General features: G+C 50.8%; 1 protein-coding gene across 4 annotated transcripts in view; it reads right to left on the minus strand.

Moving 5' to 3' along the window:
- Positions 1–25,531, minus strand: part of ARHGEF18 (Rho/Rac guanine nucleotide exchange factor 18) — an 81,567-nt gene that overhangs the window by 33,060 nt on the left and 22,976 nt on the right. For 3 of the 4 annotated variants that reach the window (XM_026481313.4, XM_057311496.1, XM_057311495.1), the window contains exon 10: positions 25,273–25,414. In XM_026481313.4, the coding sequence (XP_026337098.2) occupies positions 25,273–25,414 (142 nt within the window). Of the gene's footprint in view, positions 1–21,464; positions 21,554–25,272; positions 25,415–25,531 lie in introns of those variants that run through there. The other variant, XM_026481314.4, reaches the window with a different exon arrangement.

Here is a 25,531-nt window from a genome sequence, read left to right on the forward strand (position 1 = left end):
GGAGCCCACATGGGCCAAAGGCAGGCCAAGTGGAGCAAGCCCAGAGGGTTGCTGGGACAACCAAGGGATCCCAGCCACGACGTGAGAGGAAGAGCGCCACAATGGGGATGGTGGCCAGAGAAAAGGAGCCCAAGGATGGTCCTCTAGAAGGGTTGGCCTGTGGCAGGTGTGGAAAAGTCTCTCCTCTGAGGCTCACAGCACAAGTGGCAAGGTTAGTGCACGTGAGGAATTTCTAGTAAGAATAAAAGAGCAAACACCCAGTATTGCACAAACCACAAAGAACCACTACTCCTGTTTTAGCACATTCCATTCCCTTCTTATTTCTATTAATTCCATTTATGCGGAACTGTTGCTAATAATCAACCATTTATAACCTACAAAAATCCACACGGTTCAACCTAATGCACGGGTGAGCTCCCACTGAATGTACAAATTTTGCATCTTGCCTTTCTGCTTAAGATTATGTCATAAACATTCTACTGCACTGTAAAATATATTTCAGGAAACTTCTACAATTTCTTTCCTGCAGAAATCTTTTGCAATGGCTGTGAAACTGCTTATTAAACAGGAATAGTCCTCCAACGGCATGTTCCTGGGATGCTTCCAACGGTTATAATAAAACCAATGGATGTGGTAAAACCAATGGAACTAGAGGGTATTATCCCAAGCAAAATCAGTCAGTCAGAGAAAGACAGATACCATATGATCTCACTCATATGTGGAATTTAAGAAGCAAAACAGATGAACATAGGGAAAGGGAAGGAAAACTAAAATAAGATCAAAACAGAGAGAGAGGCAAACCATAAGAGATTCTTAACTCTAGGAAACACTGAGGGTTGCTGGAGGGGAAGTGGGTGGAGGATGGGGTAACTGGGAGACGGGCATTAAGGAGGGCATGTGATATAATGAGCACTGGGTGTTACATGCAACTGACGAATCACTGACCTCTACCTCTGAAACTCATGCTACACTATATGTCGACTAACCTGAATTTAAATCAGAACGAACGAACGAACGAACGAAAGACCTCCAACAGATGTGTGAAATACTTCATCTGCGTTGGATACTTTCTTGGGATAAATTCCTATTAGTAGCTGGGGCCCCTGCCCTAAGTCTCCTCAGTCCAACTGCTCCCACCACAGTGCAGACTGTCAGTGTTCCCCTCCAGCCAGAAGCTTCCTGAGAGCAGGCCAGTGTCCGTCTGGTCAAGCCCTGTATCTCCGGCTTCCTGGAGAGCACCCTGAGTTGCACTCTGCTGTGGGTGGAGGGTGCGGATTCTCAGATCCATCAGCGTGCGTTTGACAGACTTTTTCGGAGCGCTCCTGCTGCCCTGGGAACACAAGGCCCTCGCCCGCCAGGGAACTAGATCCGGAGGCTCACTTCCCAGAAGAGGCGCCCTCCCCTCTCTGTATAATTCTCTCCCTTCTCACTGAGGCTCCCCCTCCCCGTGCTCTTCTGGAACCTCCTTCATCATCATAGGAACCTCCTTCATTCCCTCCGTGTGCCAGCTCCTGAGTGGGTGGTACCCGCAGTCCAGCCTTCTCCTGCACCCCCAGGGCCAATGGGTCACTGGCCCTGCCTTCTACTTCATGGGCCTCACACCCGTTCCCTGATCAGTTAGCCCAAGCTGCCACCTCCCTGGGGGGCCGCCCGTGCCCTCCCCTCCCACCTGCCCTGCTGCACGAGGGTCTCACCCCATACCCGTTAGCATTCCCACGGCTCTGGCTCTGACTCCCTGGCCTGTTGGCGCACCATTTGCACTCTGTCCCCAACCACGCTGACGTGCAGCCCTGGGCGCCTTGGCCCAGGCACCGCTTTGCCTGGTGAGCTTTGGGGCCTGGCCAGAGTCCTTCTGGGTTGCCCTCCGTCTTCCCTGCCCCCAAAAGCCTAGGCCTTCCCGCGCCCTTCCTTCACCTCTGTGCACACTACTGATGACGGCGTTTATCACACTGCCTCATGCTTCACTGAACCTTGACCTCTTGGAGGGCAAGGGTCAGGTGTCACTCATTTCTGGATGTCAACACTGCTTTGATCTACATGCTGGGCCAGCTCGCTCCCAGCACGGGTCCACAGACCTCGTCCCCGCCAGGTGGGGAGGACACTGCGTGGAGAGGGGAGAGGGATGGGGAGGGCGCCCAACGGCGAGGCCTACTAGTTCACCTTAAAGGCAACCTGCTGCCTTCGGGGCATTATCTCTGGTGGGATTTTAAAAAAGTCCACCTAACAGGCTGTGGGGCCATTGGATTCTGCTGGAAGGTGTGGGAAGGAGGTGGCCAGGAAGTGAGCGGTTGTCAATCCCCGTGGCTCGTGCCCTCATGACCTCCTCTGCCCCCGGAACTTCCTGTTTGTCTTCACCCTCAGACATGCCGGCTGGGGATCTAGCTCCTGCCCCGATGGCCCTGGCCTCTGGCCCGCACCCTCTGCAGCTGGCCTCTCCCAGCCCACCCTTCTCCTGGAGTCTCCGTGGGGTTCTTGCTACCCCGGCTGACGTCATGAGGACAGCCCCCCCCCCTCCTCCGGGTGCCCAGAGCATCCCCGTCCTCGGGAACTGCGCACGCACACCTGCCCCTGGCCCCAGCCTGTGCGCTTTCCTCACAGAACCACATTATTTGCCTGGAGGCAGGGTTATAGGCCTCTAGCTTGTCCAGGGAAACACAGGGAAGGGGCCATTGGTGTTCTCATCTCTAACCCGCAAGAGCAGGACCGGAGCTCCGTCAGCCTCCTCCAGCCCCAGAATTCTCTGAGCTGCCTTCGTCTGAGATGCAGAAGCCTCTTCAGACCCTTCCAACACTGCGAGGTGACCCATGATAAAAAAAAAGTTGTGCTACCACACTAAGAAAGACCGCAGGGTCCGTGGTGAGAAGCCACAAGTCTCCATGAAAACCATGTGGAGCTGCTTCTCCTTCTGGAATGTCTAAGAGTCAGGGCGGCTTCGTGGTACAACACATGTGTGTTGCTTACCGGAAATAACGATGTAAGACCTTAATCCTGGCAGAAGTGGCCAATGCCGTTCTAGCACTCCCTCAAGCAGCCTAGCACCACTTCTGTGACAGGTGTGGAAACACATCACTCTGATTTTGCACAAGAGGGAAAACGAGGCCGAGACGGGACAGGCAGGCAGAGAGCCAGGTCTTGTACCCAGACGACCAGATGTCCAGTAAGAACCTGCAATACTGCCTGGGGGTGAATCCTTATCATTCTTAATAAAACTTAACTTCAAAGGGCTTTTTTGGGGAGGGCACCTGCTTATTTACTCTATTGATAAATAAGCCATTTCTCCAAAGTCATGTCTAACACCAAGACAGCATTTCTCTAAGTCGTTCTGTTTAATAAAGATAAGAACTAATGAAGGCAAATGGCTACAGTGAGTCATCTTCGGGGAAGAAAAAAGGGAACAAAGGAGAACATTCTGGGGTGCAAATCCAGCTGGCTGCACTTTATGGTCCTTAAGAACAGAATGAGGCACCAACTCTTCACCTGCAGAGACTGGTTCCTGGCTGATGAGAGCGGTCCTCACCAAACACAGACAAGCGCACATGAGAAAACGTCGCCCGTGTCACTGTTACCTGGACGGGATCCCTTCTTAACAGTACAAAACTGAACTTCAATGTAAAAAAAAAAAAAAAAAAGGAAAAATTAGAACTGAAACAAATCCATAGTCTCTCTGTCATTCACAGGGGTCTCTGTACCCTGATCTGTATCTGCATGGGTTCATTTTTTTGTTTGAAGATTTAACTTATTTGAGAGAGCGCGTGCGTGTGTGTGCACGTGAGCATGAATCACGTGGAGGGGCAGAGGGAGGGAGAAGCAGGCTCCCCGCTGAGCTGGGAGCCCAACGTGGGGCTCGATCCAAGGACCCTGAGATCATGACCTGAGCTGAAGGCAGACCCTTAACCCACTGAGCCACCCAGGCGCCCCGGGTGTTCACGTTCATTAACCACGGCGGACATATACATGTTTCCCGTTCTCGCATTGCTCTGGTTTTTTTAAGTTCCACTTTAATTACTTCTCTGAATTACTTCTCTGTCGTCAGACCTTGACCCTTGCGAGTCTCAAAGAGACAGCGTTCAGGAGGCAAAAGGTTAGCTATGTTTTATGATGTTAGATTGGTTATCACCAAACTGCCTTTCCAAAGGACTGCACCACCCAGGACACCCGTGCAGGACAATATGGATAAAGACAGAAAATCTGGAAGGCAACACGACAGAGGAATGACTTACTGTAGCTGTGTGGGATCACGGCTGTTTTCCCTTGTTTCTCTAGTTTTCAAATTTTCTGCGATGCAGAATTTTTATTTTTTTTATAATTGATTTTTATAATTAAAAACAGGTTAGCATGAGGAGGAAGCTGGGTGCAGGGCCTATTTGTAGGAACTTTCTGCACAATCTCTTTAGAATTCTTCCATAAATCTTAAATTATTTCAAAATACTACTTGGAGAAAAAGCTCAAAGCAGATGGTGACAATTTCTGATGCCACCCCAAATTAGCACTGAGCTGGGTTTTGCATGGGCCGCTGCTGTTAGGTTATATAAAATCCATGACTTCAGTTTCTTCCCCCAAGTGTGGGAGTGCAGAATTAGGGACATTCTGGTACATGACTGTTCTCTTCCGAAACAGGTTCTGGGGTCAGGAAGAGTGGGGGTCTGAATCTTGACTCTGTCCCCTGCTGTTGCTACTTCTGCGATCTTGGCTAATTACTTAGTCCCCCCAGGACTGTTTCATCATCTGTGCAGACAGTACACGGTATCTACCTCACGGGGCTCAGGGGAGGATTCGGTGAGGAAATAAATCTACACCCAGGTATAGGAATAGGGCAAGGGGCCAACTGGTGGCTTTCCATGCCTGCCCCTAACATCCAAGCACCTCATTAAAGAAAGACTGACATTTTCCTGAACACAGACAAGCTGTGGGACTGGGCTCAATCCCAGAATACACGACACCTTAGAACACTGGGAAGTGGGGAAACTGGGGCTTAGCTCCTTCTGCAGAGCCCTGTGCTGCCCAGGCAGTCACAGCTAAAAGGGCTAGGTTTCTCCCATAATAATACTGATAAAAAGTTTGTGAATTAGTTTAGAAAACATAAAACGCCTCTTTCCATGGGAATAATGGTGTTTGAGTAAGGGAGATCCCCAGCCCTGAGGAACCCAGATGATCAAGAAGGTGACACATTAGCAATAATTATGGGATTTCTAGTACTGGGAACTGGGAGTGTCCCAGGGAGGAAGAGGAGTCATTCTTCCTGGTGGGGGAGGAGGAAGGTTATGGGGTCACCTGCACTGGGTCTTGAAGGATGAGTAGGAGGTCGTCAGGAGAAAAGAAGGAAGGGGGAAGGCCATTCCAGGAAAGGGCAGTGGGCATCCGTGCAGGGTGGGCAGGCAGGGAGTGGGGAGGAGGGGGAAGAGTGTGGCCAGAGACGAGGATCAAAGGCAGGCTGGGCTGGGAGTGTGTGGTGTTTCATGAGCCACTCTTGGGCACTTTGACTTCCTGATGGGGAATCATGGGGGATTTCAAGTGAAGGACATACAGGATGAGACCATCCACATTCCGAGAGAATGGTGATGGTAGGGGTGAGCAAGAAGGCAGAGAGAGGGACGATGGAGGGAGGGAACCAGTTCAGTGATCTGCATGCCAGTGTCGGTGTCCCTGATGGAGGCAGGGAGGGTGGGGTAGCCACAGAAACTGGGAAGACCGAGACATCTGGTTTGGGCCACTGGGTGGCACCTTCAGCGGGTGGGACTGGAAGAAGCTAGGGAGAGGGAGCAGTGGCAAGGGGGACACGGGAGCGCTCGGTGTGGACATCGTTAGTCCGAAACGCCCCTAGGACGCTAGTACAGAAGTCCTGAAGGCCGGGGTGCCTGGGTGGCTCAGTCGTTAAGAGTCTGCCTTCGGCTCAGGGCATGATCCCGGGGTGCTGGGATCGAGCCCCACATCAGGTTCCCTGCTCCGCTGGGAGCCTGCTTCTTCCTCTCCCACTCCCCCTGCCTGTGTTCCCTCTCTCTTTGTCAAATAAATAAATAAAATCTTAAAAAAAAAAAAAAAAAAAAAAAGAAGTCCTGAAAGCAGCTGAAAATACGGGATAACAGTAGAACCTGGGAATATCTATTTGGGGCCAATCCATGTGTAGAAATAGCTGGAACATTCAAGGGAAATATGATGAGTACTTGAACGATATTTAGTAAAAACAGCGTTTTGCTATGAGCTGTCTGCTCTCCATCCTGGGTGAACAGGTATATATATATATATATTTTTTAAAGATTTTATTTATTTTAGAGATATGGGGGGGGAGAATCTTAAGCAGACTGCCGGTTGAACGTGGAGCCCGATGTGGGGCTTGATCCCATGACCCCGAGATCATGGCCTGAGCTGAAATCGAGAGTCAGACAGTTGGGGCGCCTGGGTGGCTCAGTCTGTTAAGTGCCTGCCTTTGGCTCAGATCATGATCCCAGGGTCCTGGGATCGAGCCCTATGTCGGGCTTCCTGATCAACAGGGGAGTCTGCTTCTCCCCCACCCCCAACCCCAACTTGTGCTCTCTCTCTCTCTCAAATAAATAAAATCTTAAAAAAAATAATAATAAGAGTCAGACGCTTAACCAACTGAGCCACCCAGGTGCCCCGAACAGGTACATTCTTAGGCAACTCGCATTTAACAGGTCCATCCCAAGAACTGAAGCCTCTTCTCCATCCAGGTGCACAAGTCAGGATGAGGCAAATTAGGCAGAAAGGATGCTCTGTGGCCGTCCGCCTGCAAACATTTGCTTAACTAGAGCCATTTCTTTTTTTTTTTTTTTAAAGATTTTATTTATTTAGTTGACAGAGAGAAAGACAGCCAGCGAGAGAGGGAACACAAGCAGGGGGAGTGGGAGAGGAAGAAGCAGGCTCCCAGCAGAAGAGCCTGATATGGGGCTCGATCCCATAACGCCGGGATCATGCCCTGAGCCGAAGGCAGACGCTTAATGACTGAGCCACCTAGGCGCCCCTAGAGCCATTTCTAGTCAATTCCAGAGCTGTGTAAGCCAGCAGCACTCGGCATTACAGATACATTCCTTAACAAAATGCCACTTCAACTCTTGAACCACCAGTGCAAAAGAGTTAGTGTTTCTAACACTTACAAGCAAGTCACTTAAAAACGAGCAAACCAAAATACTATCTGATTAGCAGAAGGTGATCTAACACCCCCCACCCGCCCAAATTAGGGGAAACCGATCACAGAAATCTAGAAGTGTTCAGCATTCAGAAGGCTTCTGGTTTTCTTGAAATTCTCATTAAGTGGAAATTAGAGTATAGAGTCTATACTGCAGGTCTGGTTTGTTTATTTTAAAAAGACTTTATTTTTAAGCAATCTCTACACCCAACATGGGGCCTGAACCTACAACCCTGAGATCAAGAGCCACCCACTCTACCGACTGAGCCAGCCAGGCGCCCCCTACAGGTCTGGCTTAAGGCAAGAAAGATGACAGGGATTTCCATTCTCAAAGGGAAGGCTGTCGGATACCAAAAGATTGGCAAATACAAGTACGTTTATCTACTTTAAGTTAAATGAAGTATTTAAGGCTTCTAACTTTCAAAAATAATTGCTGGCCTTTTTTGGTTAGTTGATCATCTCTGAGCACACACAGGCTGCAGCCGGGGCCCAGGGCTGGGCTCAGTCCTTCCGCAGACCGCCACCTGGGCAGGCTGGAGGCTGAAAAGCCTATACCCAGAGAAAAGGGCTCTGCCCAGACTTCCCGTGTGACTTTTTCACACCCTACTCGAACCTATCCTCCAGCTGGCTGGTCCAGGGCCTGTGGACAAGCGCTCCATGGAATGTGGAGTCTCATGGAAACAGCTTTGGACGAGGGTGAATCGGAGAAGCCTGGGGCTCGGGAGCCCAGCGCCAAAGGCAGGCTCTGGATAAGGGCAAGGGTGTGCTCCCAAGACAGGCTGGGGACAGGCTGTTTCCTTTACTGGCGATGGGGCTCGTGGGCTGCAGTGAGGTTGCATGGGGAGTGGGGGGCAGACAGGAACAAATGTGGGTTGGAGAGAAGAGACACCCCTAGCGCAGAAATGAAGGGAAAGGTGCGCCAGGAAGCCCAATCGGGGAGGTCTCTCATTCACCAGTGCTGGGAAAGACCCGTAGGAAACAAGTTTTTGGAGAGACGTAAAAGAACTATGAACCCCCTCCCCACACCCCAGGGTCTCCACTTCCCCTCCTTCTCACGCCCTGGACTCCAGAGGATCAGACGGTTGTGCCGTCTTCTCCTGCTATAGAGAGTGGGCACTCAGCATTTGTGACAGTTGGGTCTAGAAGGGCTCTGTCAACACTGAATTAGTTAACGCCAAGCCCCTGCTTCCAGGGAATTCAGGTCCTATGAGACTCTGGTCATATATTCATCAGCCCATCAATACCTAACTTTGTGTTCCTGTGTTTTGGCTGGAAGAGACCTTATTTAATCTACACTGTTGTATCATAAACACTGAACACAGCCAACAGCTCTCTAACCCGCGTCTGAAAGAAGTTTGTCTGATACGCGTATTTTCTCCATAAGGCTCATCCCAGCCTTCTTGGGCCAGGGTCACTAGACCCTTTGGCACAATGCTTGGGGGCCATTTTCAACAGCAAAATCACCAACGAAAAGCACAAGAGTGCACAAACCGTGGCACTAAATACACTGTAACAAGGACACTTGTTTACCGAACGAGCTCGAACAGAGGCGGTATGGGAATAGGCACTTTGGGCAACTCCAGTGTTTTGCCACTCTGCGTGTCGTCAAGTGACCAAGAAAGCACTGGGAGTATTGACTTGGGGGTTACAGATAAACTGTGGCCAGTGGGTGAATTCGTACATACGGAATCCACAAACAAAGAGTGAACTCTATTTTGTGTCCTCGGAGGGACACTCCACACACGTGGGGATCTCTGTTTGTCGTTCGTTGTTGGCACAGGGCCTGGGGCGGGGTAGCTGCTCCATAAATATTTGCTGAAGGAAGGGGCAGAGGGAGACCGGGTCTAGGGTAGGTCAGGGGAGAGAGAAGGAAAGATGAAGGGGGCAGATGGGCAGGATGGAGGGAACACCCTGTGTGTGAAGGTTCTGTCACGGGCCTTTGGGATCCCTGGTTTATATTTCATCCTTGCAACTGAAGTCACTGAAAAGTTTACACACGGGGTCTTCGATCATATTTGCCTCCAGGAGTGGTGGCTGCGGCGGGAAAGGGCCTGCAAGGGGATGCAGGCGGACGCAGGGTGATGGACGAGGAGGGTGTCGGGACCGGACACAGGTGACCCGGGAAGGGCAGAGCCAGAGGTCAGGCACGGGGAGAGGCGGTGATCGACTTCTGAGTGGAGTCACCCAAGCTGCCCCTGAGGATGCCGGGGGAAGGCAGGTGGCAGCTGAGGCTGGAACAGGCGCTCAGGAAAGAGGTGTGAACAAGAGAGGCAAATCTGCGTAAGACCAGAAGGCCAGGAGTGGGCCAGATTCCAGGGCTAGGAGTTCAGCCGGCTTTGCAGAGCTCCTGGGACCGAACCAGATGAGACATGGAGCTAACTCTCCTTAGGGCAGCTTACTTAGATCGGTGGTTCTCAACCAGAGGGGAGTCTGTGTCCCGGAGGGGGGGGGGGGGCATTTGGCATTGTCTGGAAATCTTGTGGACTCTACGATGGTGGGGGTGCTCCTGGCATGGCGTGGGTCACCCCCAGGGATGCGGCTCAACATCCCATGAGCACAGGATGGCCCCACCATAGAGAATCCCCTGGCCCCCAACGTCCACAGTGCCGAGGCTGGGATGACTTAGCGGCCGGCACAGAGACTGAATCGTTCTGCGCACTCATGTTACCTCACTGGCTTTGGCCGGTTGTTTCAGTCGCTGAGATTTCTGGGCCCTGACTCCAGGACACTGGGATGAAGGCCGCCCCTCCAGCTGCGATCCCCAGCTTCGATAATTAAACTTTCTACATCTTTTATCTTTCTAAATTACAGAGTAAACAGCCAGTCAGGACACAGCAGAGGACGGGACCCAGGGGCGGTCTCCCCTTCGGTTGACCCTGGGACACTAATTAACACCCTTCAGGAACTTCCATCCAACTAGTTATGAGCCTGGCTAAAGGATAATTAGCTCAGAATTATCATAACACCTCTGTGCACTTCTCATCCTGCCCCAAGAATGTCGTGGGGGACCTGATTAGATGCCTCCCACTTCCACACGTTCCGCCTCGTTTCTCCGGTCTACTGGGCTGGGTCGTTGTCACTAGAAGAGGAAATGAGGTCGATGGGACACGATTTCTTCCTAATGATTCACACTCGCTCCCAGGCTCATGACTGCTGCTGCCCGCCTCTCTAAACACCCACCCTTCGGTGGCAGGAGTCGGCTGGTCTGTGGTTGGGAAGCCACACCACGCCAATTCTGCTTCCTGCCCGGGCCTGGGACCACCACGCCTCTGGTGGTGGCCTCGAGATGTCCAAGGTTGTAGGTATGTCATACTTGCTTTTCAGCTCCTGCGAGACCCTAGAACGTCAGATGCAACGAGTAGAGAGAACCCTTAAAGAAGAGAAACAACCCAACGCAAAAGTGGACAAAGGACGTGACGAGACATTGCTCCGAAGTAGACAGGGAGGCGGTCAACGGCCCCATGAGAAGATGCTTAAGCACCATCATCAGGGACATGCAGCTCGGAACCACGAGAAGCCACTTCACACCCACTAGGACGGTTACCATTCGCAAACATGGGAAATAACCAGTGTGGACAAGGACGTGGAGAAACTGGAATCCTGATGCACTTTTGGCAGGAAGGTCAAATGACGCGGTTGCTGCCGACAAGTTGGGCAGTTCCTCAAAAAGTCTTTTTAATTCTAAAAAGAATTAGAAGCGTCAGCAGTCCCACTTCTGGGTGTAGACTCCGAAGAATTAAAAGCAGAGACTCAGACCCTTGTACACCCACGTTCACAGGATGATTATTCACACTGGCCACAGGTGCAAACACCCAAGTGTCCACCAACAGAGAAACGGATAAACACAGTGTGGTCCCTCCATACAACGGACTATGACTCAGCCTTAAAAAGGAAGGCCATGCTGCCACCTGCTACGACACGGACGAACCCGGAGGACACTGTGCTCAGTGAGATGAGCCAGACGCAAAAGGACGAATACTGTCTGATTCGACTTCTGTGGGGTCCCTAGAGGAGTCCCATCCATAGAAACTGGAAGTAGACGGCAGGTGCTGGGGCTGGGGGAGGGGGAGGGGAGTCAGCATTTCATGGGGACGGGGTCTCCGTTTGGGGCAGATGAACACGTTCTGGAGATGGATGGTGGGGACAGCACCACAACAATGGGCGTCCACTTATGCGGTTGAACTGGACACTGAAAAATGGTTAACGTGCTGTTTTCTGAAGGTACAACTAATGCTGCAGGGGACCTGAATTTCAGCAGCTGCTACTCAGCCCTCGTGGATTCAGATTTTCTCCCAGGAACCTCACATTCCCCAAGACAGAAGGTAAACACAAAGCAGCACTTGAGAACTTCTGTCCGCTGTCACTGCCGGCCCCTCCTGGCGTGACAGGACCTACTTACCATCTTCCTCAGGAGACTGGCTCCAGTACTCGGGGAACTCTGCAGGGCTCCCCGATGGTCTGGAAGGGCCCTGCCCCCGCATTCTAGCGCCCTCTCCTCAAAGCGCCCTTAGCAATTAACGAGGATGCTTAATGAAAATAGGGGAACAAAACCCTGCTCCATTGGGTGTTTCCACTCATTCTGATGAACAAGTTTGACCAGTTCACAGGGGCCATTCGGGTGCAGGTGGCTCTGGAACATTTTACCAAGACAGAATTAGTAACAATCGCTCCTAAAGGATGACATCGACACCAGTGGAAATGACCTTTCAATGTAAGGTCAATGAGGGGTGAACCTGGTCAGAGGGACAGAGGTGTGACCCCAGGGCCGGAAGGGGACTGCTAAAAACGAGAGAACCTGGTGTTCCACTTCGTTATTTACGGATCTGAGAAAGAGCGTGCGGAGCTAAGGATGGGGTGCGGATCACCCGTTCCCCTTTGCTCAAGTTTACGTTATTTCTGGTGTCAGGAGGGAGGTACCTTCAGCATCATCCGTGGGCAGTTCAGACCCTGAAAAGCATATGCCATGTGAGTAAGTATTTCTTGTGACCTGGCAACAAGGCCAGATGCTGAACTGTGGGGATCCCAGCAAAACAATGCCCCCCACTTCCCCCAGCCTTGCCAGGAGGGGCAGCCCTGCTTTCCCCGCTGGTGTTTGAAACAATTATGTTAATTCAACGGACGGTACAGAAATCAAAATGACGCGGCTAGAAAACATTTCAATGAAAACAAATGATTTGGAAAGATTAATTCAGGTGTCGCTACCACACATCTGAAATCTTCCAGAAAACCCCAACTGGCCTTATTACTATTATTATATATTTTTATACTTTATTTACTTATTCCAGAGAAGGACACAGAGAGAGCATGGGGCGGGGGAGAGGGGCAGAGGGAGAGGGAGAAGCACACTCCCTACTGAGCCAGGAGCCCGAGTGGGGGGGGGGGGGCTCGATCCCAGGGCCCAGAGATCATAACCTGAGGCAAAGGCAGACACTAAACCATCTGAGCCACCCAGGCATATATATATATATATATATATATTTTAAAACCTTTTATTTGGGAAATAAAGAGCAAATATTAGCAGAGGTAGCTATAAGGAGGGCAGAGGAAATCAAACACTTAACAGCGTCCAGTGGGTTTCTCTTTCACCAGATAAAAAGCATTCTGTTAAAGGTGGAAAGCAAGGAAGAAAAACAGGCGCATACAATGCCAGAAAAAAACCGTTTGCTTTCGGTGGCCTGGGAATTATTCAAGGACACTGCATTTCTGTAAAAAAGACAACTGAAATCCTGTCAGGGCTGTTGAGGCTCAGAGACACGCTCCATAAGGAGTTCCCAGTGCAAACACACATCTGAGAGAATCCCCTGTCCCCTTCACCCATGTCCCTCACCAAATTCACCAAATCGGAGTCACAGCCCTTGACACAGAATGGTGAAAATCACAAATCTTCTGCAGCAGTGGGCAAGCTCCGGCCTGAGGGCCAGCCACCTATTTTTGTAAATAAAGTTTTATTGGAACATAGCCATGCCCACTTGCTTCCCTGTTGTCTGGGGCTGCTTTGGGGAGTAGCTGCGGCAGAGGCTGTGTGGTCTGCAAAGTCTAAAATATTTACTACGGGGCTCTTTACAGAGAAAGTCTGCTGATTCCTGGTCTACCTTATCTACTTGGATCGTTCTGGAAGGGAGGGCCTATTCCAACAACCAAAATGCACCCAGCAGGGCTCATGGGGCACGAGAAGCTCCCATTTTTAATCCCTGGCCCACGGAAGGGAATGGAATAAAGGAAGCAGTGAAGTGGATTAACTGTGTGAAGTCATTACTGAATTCCAGAGCCGTGAAAGAGTGTACGCTGGCAGCAAACAGGTACCAGGTTGCTTTCCGAGCATCTCAAGATCCCCACACTGGCTAAGAAAGCCAGCTGTAACTATTCATGTGAGTCGGCAATCAGCTCCTATATTAGGAAAATTCCAAAACCTTGCAAAGACCTTCATTAGTGTTCCTTTTAGTACTGCAAAGGTGTGAGCTTGAATATCTTTTAATATATTTCACGTCTCAAGGTCAGGAAGAAAGCAGTTTCGAGTACTTATGTAAGCTAGGTGCAGGGCCAAGCAGATGGAACTGTTTTTTCCTCTCTAAATTGATAAAACTTTTATATTTGATGAAGGTGGTCTTTGAATGCATGGGGGAAAGAATAGATTATATAAGGACAGGCAAACAAGCAAACATTTAACATACTGTAGTATGAGGCACCTGTTTCTACTGTGTGGCAAATGATATTCACAGAGGAATCAGATTTAGAAGCTTTTCAAGTGAGAAACTGGTTCTTAAGATCTCCTCCACGTTTCTCTCTTCACTTCCTGGGTTCCCAAGAGTGAGCTGAAGTCCAGTGCTTAATTTCACTTTAAATAATGTGAAAATTACTATGTGTTGTAAGAAATCTAAGAAGCCAGTATTAATAGCTTGTCAACTTGTTCTCACTTACAAGCCACTAGGAATAGAAGGCTCCTGTGGTTGGGTGAACATGGTCCCCTCAAAATGCACGTCCACCCAGACCTCGGAATGTGGCCTCATTCAGAAAGAGGGTCTTTGCAGATATAATTAACTTAAGGATCTCAAGAGGACATCATCCTGGATTAAGGGTGATCCAATGACTGGCGTCTTTACAAGGCCAAGAGGGAGACTTGGACACAGAGAGATAGACAGACACACGGAGGTAAAGGCCAAGTGAATACAGAAGCAGAGACTGGCGTAATGCAGCCACAAGCCAAGGACCCACAGCCTAGGGCAGCTTTCCAGGATCCTTCCCTGGAGCCTTCGGAGGGAGTGCGGCCTTGTAGACACCTCGATTTCAGACTCTGAGCCTCCAGAATGGTGAGAGAGTAAGTTTCTGTTACTTTAAGCTACTCGGGTGGTAGCGATTTGTTACAGCAGTCCTAAGAAACGAGTACAGTCCTCGAAAGTCAAAGCTATTAATTGTACTGCCAAATGCTCCCTCCTTTGCTAAACTTTTTTCCTACAGCATGGCGCACTGGGATCCCAAGGCAGTGTTCTGAAATGGAGGACCATGACCCCTTAGTCAACTGGGGGAAAATAGCTTCCCACAAAATCAAACAGAACAGAGTCTCTACTGAGTAATAAAGACGAGTATTCTTAGTCTTCAGCAAAACGTTGGATCGCATCGTGTATGTGTGTATGTGCTCACCAGATCACAACGTCATAAAGTGTTGGTTTTCATCATGGTCATGGTCAAAACCAAACACACTGTAGAGTCCCGGAAGCCCCTATCTTTGGGCCCATCCAGAAGTGAGCCTTCTAGACCAATGGAAAGCTACCCCAGTGTGGAACATCTTCAGGGGTAAGCAGAATCGTGGTTGCCAGTGGCTTGGGAACGGGAAAAGGGGAGTGACTGCTCATGGCTACTTGGTTTACTTTTGGGGTGATGAGAACGTTTAGGGTGAGGAGTACATATAAATATATTAAAAACCACTGAATCGTACACTTTAAAGGGGTGAATATTATGGTATGTGAATTATATTATCCCCATTTTAAAAAGCAGCAGCAGGATGGCCAATTCTGCAGACAGCAGGGAAAATGGAGGGCCTTCTCCTTTGATCAGGGCTTTTGGAACATTCCGAAGAGGGAGACACACCAAAAGGAAGGTTTTAGCTTCCTGCCAATAAGCCAGGTGGAGCTAATGACAAACTTAAAAGCACTAATTTACAAGATGTGACTTATAATTAATCCCCAGACTTCTGGAGCAGCCCATAGTGGTGGCACGTCATTTTTTAATAATTTATTTTTATTCATTTGTACATATATTCTGCACTTTGTTAATGAAGTTATATATTTCAGATTAAAAAAAAAAGGGCTAAGTTGTGTTCACTGCGGCAGGATCCTGGTATTGAAGGAATGGAGGGACACACCCAGACACTGCCAAGCCCTTCACAAGCAATCACAGCCCTATGAAATAAGGAATGCTATTAGACTTCTAATTTTAGAGCCAGGAAACCGACGATCAGAGTGTTGAAGCAGCATCTCTAATACCAGAGAAGCAGGCCTGAGCTCCCTGCTACCATCTTTCTGCTCACGGGGCTCACGTGTGTACGTGTCTAGCGAAGGGGCAACGGGAGTGGCCCGGCTGGAGGCACACAGAATCCTGAGTGAGGCCAGGCGGGAGTGCTAGAAACTTCCACAGGAGAAAGACGTGCTGGGGAGGGTGGGGGGCGGGGCGGGTCCCAAGTCAATTGAGAATTTGAGCTTTCAAACACTGGAGATGGAAAGTGGGTGTGGGCGTTCCCAAAGGCTGCTGTCACAAATTTCCACAAACAGTGGGTGAAAACAACACTGAGGTTCTTCTCCAGTGGGGCTGGAGGGCAGAAGGCTATGCGGGGTCAGGAGGGCTGCCACCTCCTGGAGGTTCTAGGGGAGAACACGTTTCCCCTCCCTTTCCAGCTGCCGGTGGCACCTGACCTCCTGGGCTTCCCGCGCCTTCTAGGCCAGCAGCTGAGCACCTTCTTACCTCTGACCTCTGCTTCTACCATCACACCTCCTCCTCCGACCCGGACCCTCCCGTCTCCCTCTCATGAGGACCCTCTGGATGACAATGGGCTCACCTGGATAATCCAGGCTCACCTGCCATCTCCAGATCCTGAATCACACCTGCAAAGTTCCTTTTGCCACAGAAGGTCACGTGTTTGCAAGTCCTGGGGGTTAGGATGCAAGTATCTCTGGGCGCCGTGGTCCTGCCTACCGCACCGGTTAAGATGTTTTCACATCAGTGAGGTGTGAGAGGTGGGGGGCTATATATCACATCACAGAGGAGAGACGCAGATGTCCCTCCAGGCTCCCAGGCCACAACTCTCCATGCATACTGTGCTGTGGGGAGAACAAGGGTGACTGCTGCTGCGAATGGACAGAAAAGCCCCAGAACGGCACGGGCTTACAGGAGTCAGACTCCGAAGGCTGCCACCTCTGGTTATGCAAGCACATTAACCAGATCATGACTCTACTGATGGGTTTCACATCACTTCGCTGCCAAGTTCTCTGTCTCTCTCCCTCCTACCTCCAACCGCTGGCAGGCAGTGACTGCTATCCCGCCCCGCCCCCACTCTATCCCAGAGCGCTACAACCTCAGGACCTCTGAGGGTCTTCGAAGGGCTACTTTTACTGCTCTTAGACCCTGGAAGCCTTGGGATGGGGTGGAGGTGCTTGGGGGAGTGGAAGAGACCCTGATTTGAGTGCAGGGAACACAGATTCCCCCTTTCCAGTGCAAGATAAACTCGAGAGAGGTCCAAACTGGTCATACTGACAGCACCTACACGCCTCAGGGTGCCCTTGCTGCATAAGGAAGAGTCCTACTAGCTGATGATCTTGGGGCCCTGTCACCTACCTCCCATGTTACCTACATCCCACTCTCTCCACACTGCCTACGAAGCCCTGACACACCTCCCTTTGCACAGATGCAAGTCTGACCACTTCCCACACTGTCCCTATTTAGGCCCAGGTCACTTCTCAAAGAACTTCCCTGTCTCCGGCCTCTGCGTTTTCCAAGCTAGCCTCCACCCACTGATGGCTAGGGCCAGAAAGTCCTCTGCAGTAACACGCCAGCCTGTAAGATGCCCAACTCAGCGCTCCCTGGCTACCTGATCAACAGCACACGTTTCTTGACTCTGACTTTCACATAAGCTGCCCCCCTCCCCCGACCCCATCAACAGCTGAGTCTCATCCCTCAGGAGAGAGAGGGCTTTCCTGCCCAGGCCGGAGCTACATCCCGGAGATTCTGACCCCACATCTCCGCCTCAACCCTTGTCACATGGGCGGCACACAGGGCTTGGTGACCGTTTCCAACATGGCAGGGACCTGTCTATGATCAGCTTTAGGAAAAGAAGAATCTCTTAATGTCTGTAATCTGACCCCGTGCTATTTATTCTGGAGAGGTGCTCCCTGTTTCTTCAGGGTTTTTTTTATCGATCCCCCTTGGATTTCTAGCTTCCTAGTTTCAGACGAGATCGGGCGCGTTCAGGGTGGTATGGCCGTAGACTAGCTTCCTAGTTTCCAACCACTTCTTGCAGTTCTGTCCCACGCTCATAACCACTTCCACTGTGCTTCTAGTTCTCATCCTGTGTCTTTGTCGGCCTCTGTCTTATTCAGCAGCTTTATGGAGACGGAATTCACATACTACACAACTCGGCCTCTCACGGCGAACGAGGCGATGGCTGTTAGTGTGTTCAGGGCTGTGCATCCACCACCACGGTGTGAGAACATCTGCATCACCCCTGAAAGCAACCCTGCACCCCTCGGCTGTCACGCCTCGTTCCCCTCTTTCCAGCCCTGGGCAAGCACTCATCTATTTTTGTCTCTATGGGTTTGCCTGTTCTGGATATTTCACGTAAATGAAATCAGAAGATACACAGCCTTTTGGGCCTGGCTTCTTTCACTCAGCACGGCGTTTTCAAGGCTCATCCATGCTGTAACCTGTATCAGAATGCCACGCCTTTTCACCGCTGAATGCTACTGTATGGACGGATCACATTTTATTTTTCCATTCATCTGATGGGCCATTTGGGTTGTTTTCACTTTCTGGCTACTGTGAACAACACTCCTGTGAACGTCTGTGTACCAGTTTTCGTGCAGCCTGTATTCATCCCTCTCGGGCACATACCTAGGGGTAGAATCGCTAGGTCACAGGGTAACTCTGCGTTTAACTTCTCGAGGAACGGCCAGACTGGTTTTCCACAGTGGCTGGCCCATCCTACAGCCCCACCAGCAGCATCTGGGAGGGTCTCAGTTTTTCCATCTTCCCATCTCTTTAAATTCTTTGAATAGGAGCCTCTAAGTGGACACTGCAAAAGATTGCAAAGGCCATCAGTCACCATATCCTGGTGTTATGAGCACCACAGAGCTGCCTCCCTTCCTGCTTCCTATGCCCACAGATGCTGGTTTTCTGCTCTACATTATGGATGGTCAGTCGCTATCCATTTCAGTCTCGTGAGGGGACTGTGAGCACATTAACCGCGCTACTGTGGATGGCTTCATGACTTATGATTCTTTCTCAAGTCCATTTCGCTCTGCCTTGTAATCTCAGCAAATCAGAGGGATCCATACACAGTACATAAACGTCCTTGCGCTCAGGCACACGCTGGATTCCAGCCAAGTACTTTGATGCGGTTCTTCCCTCCCTGGGTCGCATGCTGCAGCGGAGCCACGGGGCACCTGCTAGCCCACCTTTCATTTGCCTTTCTCACCTCCTGAAACTCACCCACAAGAACAACCAGATGATAAAATGTTCTCAATTAGATAGTGTGACAGTTGCATAAGTCTGTGAAAAATCCACTGAATGGCACGCTTTAAAAGGGTGAATTTTATGGTACGGGAATTATAGCTCAATAAAGCTGTTATATTAAGGGAAAAAGAGGAGTGGCATGAGTTTAAAATGTAACCACCCACGATGTGTTAAATGTACACTCTCAGCTAAACTTTACAACATTTTTTTCAACGTACGATGTAAATCAGCTTATGTCATTGCTACTTTGAACACAACCAAATGCACTCAGTTGAAAACTATCTCAGAACAAAAGGGGAGAAGGCAGCCAGTTGAATTTTACACTCAAGGGCAACTTTAACAACAAAAAATAAGTACCGCAGCAGGGGCCCTTTCACTGAGGACATTATTTTCATCAGTTTGCCCCCTCCCCCATCCGTCACATTCCTCCTCCAGAAAATTCCTACAGGCAGCTCCAGAGCTCAGGAATTATTTTGCACCTGGAGAAAGAGTTTTCAAAACAGCCACTCTCCACCACTTGGGGGGGGTGGGGTGGTAGAACTCAACTAATAAATACTAAAGAAGTAAATTGGACTCTGTAAAGTTTTAAATTACGTATTAAGAGGGCCGAGATGAAAAGGTTCTCAAAGTCTTAGAGGGAACTCGAAGAAATGGAAACAGGACCTAGGGTGAATGAGGAAGAATGAAGGAGACCTTGACACAAGGATCAGAAATATGCTAAACATGTGGTAGGTAAACACCCAGGGAGGCACAGCTGGTGACCACAGCCCTAGTCCCAGGGGCTGGTGACAAGGGTAATGGCCCTGCAGCCAGTGGTAATTGCTACTGTGTGACAAGAATGAAAATTATAACACAGCTTATGCCAGAAACAATGTACGTGCCGCTTCAGCTTTCAAAGTGGGGGCATTCTCAAGTCAATTTAAGAAAAAAAAGAAAGAGAGAAAGAGAGAAAGAAAAGAATCAAAAGAATCAAAGAATCGCCTTTTCCATTTCTCTATGCATGCCATTTAAAATTAAAATAAGCTGGGGCGCCTGGGTAGCGCAGTCGTTAAGCGTCTGCCTTCGGCTCAGGGCGTGATCCTGGCGTTCCGGGATCGAGTCCCACATCGGGCTCCTCTGCTGGGAGCCTGCTTCTTCCTCTCCCACTCCCCCTGTTTGTGTTCCCTCTCTCGCTGGCTGTCTCTCTGTCACATAAATAAATAAAATCTTAAAAAAAAAAAAATTAAAATAAGCTAATATAAACCCAAAACAAATTATGTTTACAAGAACTGAATTTATTATGCCTTCCGGCGATATGCTCTTATTCGCTTTACAACCACCTTTTTCTCAAAAGGGCTTGACCCATAGGATAGCAAACTACTGATAAGTGTACACTCTGACCCAGTTCAAACAACAACCGAGATGCTCAAGTTTTCCAGACTCTTTATTATTTGCAATGTCAGCCTAAAAATACAAGTCTGGGGGCATGCACATATACACAGAATACGTAACATTTATTGAGCATTCACTATATGCCAGACACTCTGCTATGCACTTGAGACAAACTACCGTATGGAATCTCTAACCAATCCTTATTCCCATTTTAAGGATGGGGGGGGACTGAGTCTTAGCAAGGCTACATGGCTAATACGTGGTGGAACAGGGGACCAGAACCCAGATCTGATTTGACACTGAAGCCTGCGCTCTTGACACTTCTCCACAAAGCTTTAGGATTAATCTTTCACCCAGATACCCGCAAGATCATCCCCAAATCGCCCTTGGCCATGGGGCTGCTCTTGCCGTCCTGAACTCTCTCTACCCAACAAGAAAAAAGGCCCTTTGAGGCTTTTGGCTGGAGTTCCACTCCCCTCAAATGAGGCGAAGAAGGAAGAGTTGTGTTCTTCACGTACACTGTAAAACTTAAAGAAAGCTTTTTTTCCCCCTCCCAAGAAAACTTTTTACACTCTGCGCCAGCCATCTCTCCTAAGGCTTCCATCTCAACAGAGCAACAGGTAAAACAGACGGGGAAGTAAACTGCCACAAATCATGCAAGGATCAAGGGCCTCTGATTCCTCCCTGCAGCGAAAGCTGCCCCGCACCATCTAAATTCTTCCACAAGGAACTGGAGTAAGGAAGATCCAAAGAACACACACTTCGTATAGTGTTCGTTACCCAAAAGCTCCCTAGCACGGAAGGCGTCCACGCCAGGGAAGTGAGTTCTCCACAGAGCGCCGAAGCACCACGGCGCTGGCTGCTGTTTACGGTTATCACTACATCCCCGGTCCTGCCCCGGGCGCTCCTGAACCTCGAACCCGGTGACCTCCCCCTCCGGAGCGGGGGGGGGGGGGGAGGCTACACCGCCCAAGGGCCGGAGCTCGGATGGGGCCAGCAGGCATCGTCTGCACCCCTGCATTCGCCAGTCAGAGCCCAAACGCACCGAAGGGACAGCCTGAACTGCAGGACCCCCCCGCCGGCTCGGAGGGGTCCACGGGGGCCCGGCCCGAGGCTGAGGCAGCCCCGGGGGTCCCGTGCCCGAGGCCGCCCCCGAGGCCCGACGGCGCCTTCCCGAGGCCCGAGACTTCCCTCCCGAGCTCCGTTCTCCTCGGGCCCGCCCCGCTGCCCTCACCTCGGCCCGGTCCCCCGCAGGCCGCTCGCCGCCGCCACCGCTGCCGCCCGGCCTCCCCGGATCCACAGCAACCCGCAGCCCGGGGCCGGAAGCGGGAAGCCGCGCGGGCGAGCTGCGCGTGCGTGTCCCCGCCCCGAGGGCGGGTCAGAGGGCGTGGGCCCGGAAGGGGGCGGGGCTCGCGGGTCCGCGGGTCCCGGCAACTGCGGACTTTGTTTCTGGCGGAACCTGGAGCCGGTCGGGAGGGCACCCCCGCCCGGCCTTGTAGGGGACCCCAGGACCTAACCGGGAGGGTCTTTGCGGAGGGGTGAAGGCGATCCTCGCGGGGAGGGTCAGAGGGGCTGGGGGGCATCTTGAGCGAATCAGGGGTGCCCGGAGCGGGGGATTAGCGGGCACTTGGGCATGGCTAAGGGGATTGAGCCTGGGGAGAGAATGCTGAGGGCATGGTGCAAGCGATGGAGAAAACAGGTCCGTCACCTGAGAAGAAGGGGCAGCGTAGATTACAAGAAGCTAGACAAATCTGGGGAAAATGAGCCATATACCTCTCAGGTGGTCCCAGACACCCCAACATGGGTACGACCTGTTAGTACCCCTAACGCATACTAGACTCCCAGGCAGGTGTTATCAGATACTCAAAACATGCTTTCAGGTGATCCCAAATCGGTCAGACACCCCACCTCGATTTGTCAGTTACCGCAAAGTATTCAGAATCTGAAAAACATGCCAAAATACCCAAAGGTACCAGACGCCTTCACCCAGGAGCCATCGATACCCCCAAATAGAGACATGTGAGAGACCCTACCCAAACTTTTAGATATTCCCCCCAAACACATACTAGATACCCCCAAACAGGTATTCAGAGTCTAAAATACATGCCAGACTACCCCCACACAGGTGTTCTCAGACACCAGAAGACATGCTGGATGCCTCCTCCAGCACCTCCACCCCTCAAGTGCCGTCAGACTTCCAAGCTCTGAGGTTGCTTGTTCCAACCCAGGTTGGCCACTGGTGAGATAGTTGGGCAGGACCCAGGAGAGGAGCCAAGCACCTCTTTCACCAGGTTCAAGCTGGCCAACCAGGCTGAGATCTTTCCAAGCCAGACTCACTTCAAAACACCCACAATCTGTGGCCGACAGCCCTCAGTTCAGAAACAGGGTGGCAGAGTCCCCAAGTGACCTGCCTTCAGCTTAAGTCCATTTTGTCATGGTCAAGAGAGGGAGCACGTCCAGGAAATTGGAGGTTCCAGAAGTGTAAGGACTGCTTCATCAGAGGTCAGAAACCTGACACGGGTACTTTTGGGGTCTCAATGGATGTGTAAATGTTCACTCTCTGAGTTCCTATGACTTTTGGACTTTATTCCAAAGGCAGTGGGGAGCCACTGAAGATTTTAAGCAGGAAAAGTGGCATGCTCCTTATTGCTCTAGCTATCTTGGCTATAGAAACCTTCAGGCTGACACAGTTCTCCCCTAAATGTAGAAACCACCTTTCTCAAGGAGCCTGGCAACAAGGAGCGGTATCTCTCGTCTTTCTTTTATCTTTCTGTTGTGCATTTATTACATCCTTCTCATGGGCCAGGGACTCTGTTAAGAGCTAAGGAGACACAGGGAATGTAAATCTATGGCACTGTTTCTCAGTCTTGGCACTATTGACAACTGAGCCTGTTGTTGGGGCTATCCTATGTGTTGGAGGATGTCGAACAGCACCCCTGGCCTCTATCCACGTAAATGCAAGCAGCACCCCAGTCCTGACAACAAAAAATGCCTCCAGATATTGCCAGTGTCCTCTTGGCTGACAGCAACTGGCCTAAGAGACACTCAGATGCTGATACAGTCGCCCAATCCACAATCCAGGCTTCCTGGGGGAGGTGGCCCTGGCTTGGCTCTAAAGGGTGAGTAAGAGTTAGGTCGCCAAGGAGTTCCAGGAACAGCACTGAATGAGCAAGGTGCAGGTGATGTGTGCGGGCAGCCACGAGACTTCACGGTGGCTGAGTAGTGGAAGGGAAAAGTGGACAGGTAGGCGGGGTCAGACTGTGAAGAACCTCCGAGGTCAAGGCCAGTGATAAGACTGTCTGGAGCGGTGCGTGGGTGGCTCAGTCGGTTAGACGTCTGCCTTCCGCTCAGGTCATGATCCTAGCGCCCTGGCTCAGTGGGGAGTCTGCTTCTCCCTCTCTTTCTGCCGCTCCCCCTGCTTGAGCGTGCGAGCGTATGTATGTGCGTGTGCTCTCTCTCTCAAATAAAATCTTAAAATAAAAAAAAAAGACTGTCTGGAATGGCGTTCCATCAGTGGGGCTGGTTTCTGAGAAACCATCTCAGCTTTATCCTGGCGACCCACCTTCCATAATTACCTGGAGTGTGACTCATTCCCTGTTCTGTTGAACTTACTATGGGCTGTTTCCTCTAAGGGACAGATAGTAACATCTGGCTTTGAATACCGCCAGTGGTGATAGGCTTGTGGCTAGTTATACCTGGGAGCTGCCTGCTCTCGGCCTGGTGGGAGTGAGCCACAGCTGTCCTGGCCCCGCAGGCCTCCTACACAGTGTGGGAGCTGTAGTCAAAGCCCACGGTTGTGGGTCTGCGTTTTAGCTGCCAGCTTTAACTCAACAACACATCATGAAGAAGATGATGATGACGGATGCTACCATTGCCCATATGCACCAGGCACCACGCTCTTAAGGGCAACCCACATTTTTCTTTTACACCAACTCAAATCTCCTGTGATCTCAAATTGCTGTTCTGAAAATCAGATATTGTCTCCAGGAAGTGGAGCCTGATTCCCACCATCCTGAGAGCAGGCTGGATTGAGTTACTTGCTTCCAAAGAACAGAGTAGGGAGAGGGAAAGAATAGTAACCCGGCAGATGTTGCCTTAACCAGGGGATGAAGGTTAACATCCTCAGGGATGTGAGATTGATAGCACTTACCCCTGATCTCATGAGGCAAGAAGGTTCCCAAACCCATAACCCTGTCTAATTATGAGAAAACACCAGACAAACCCAGATGGGGGGGCATTGTCTTAGACACCTGGCTAATACCTCTCAAGACTGTCAAGGTCATGAACAATCAGGAAAGACTGAGAAACCTTCATCGACCAGGGAGACGAGGGAGACAGGGTGATGAAAGAGAACACAGGATTCTGAATTGTGTCTGGAAACAGAGGGAACCCGAACAGAAGAAGAAACCTTGGCAATATCTGAGGAAAACCTGCAGTTTGATTAATAATACGGCACCAGTGTTGATTCCTGAGCTGTGACCAATGTACTGTGGTCACAGAAGATGCTGCCATGACGGGAACCCGGGTGAAAGAAGGGGACACTCTGTGCTCTCTCCACTTTTCTGTGATTCTTAAATTAAAAGTCGAGGGGAATAAGGGGTGACCCAGTAGTTAGTCTGTTGTGCCAAGATAGTGCTAAGCGTTACATGTGGATTGTCGACTGTGTGTGTGTGTATGGGGGCGGGGCGTCAGCGTCCCTAACCCTCGCATTGTTCGAGGGTGAACTGCACAATTCTGTTGTTCAAAGCACCCAGACTGTGGTATTTTGCCAGGCAGCCCTAGCTGACTAATACACTGCCTGAGGGTTTTTGCAGTGACAAACACTGAGATTTAGAGGGGTTTTGTGGGCCCTGAGGTGACCACATGGTCCCTGCCCTTAAGGGACCTGGTGCTCTCAGGGGAGCTGAAGTCAGCCTCTGCTTGGCAAGGGTGAAATGGGATGCGGACGCAACAGGTGAAGGAGACCACAAGAGAGAATGAGAGGCAATAAAGGGGAGAAAGTGGCTGCCATCCAGAGGGCTGGGCCGGGCCACGAGACTTACCAGAGCTCAGAAAGGGTTTGCCACACAGGGGGCAGCTGGAGTGGCCCAGGAAGGTTCCTTGCGTCAGCTGGTGCCCGTTGATACATTCCTTCCTCTCTCTAGCATCCTGACCCTTGTCCTTTAGAAGCACTGGGCTCTTCCCCTGTGGGGGACAGAGGTGAACCTTAGACTGCCTTGTGCGTTCAGACCTACCTCGAATCACGGGGCTCCAGGGTCGGGGGCATACTGCAAAACTGGAGAAGGTAGAGGGGGGGTCCCC

The sequence above is a fragment of the Ursus arctos genome, unplaced genomic scaffold (genome assembly GCF_023065955.2).
Source record: "Ursus arctos isolate Adak ecotype North America unplaced genomic scaffold, UrsArc2.0 scaffold_14, whole genome shotgun sequence".
Lineage (NCBI taxonomy): Eukaryota > Metazoa > Chordata > Mammalia > Carnivora > Ursidae > Ursus > Ursus arctos.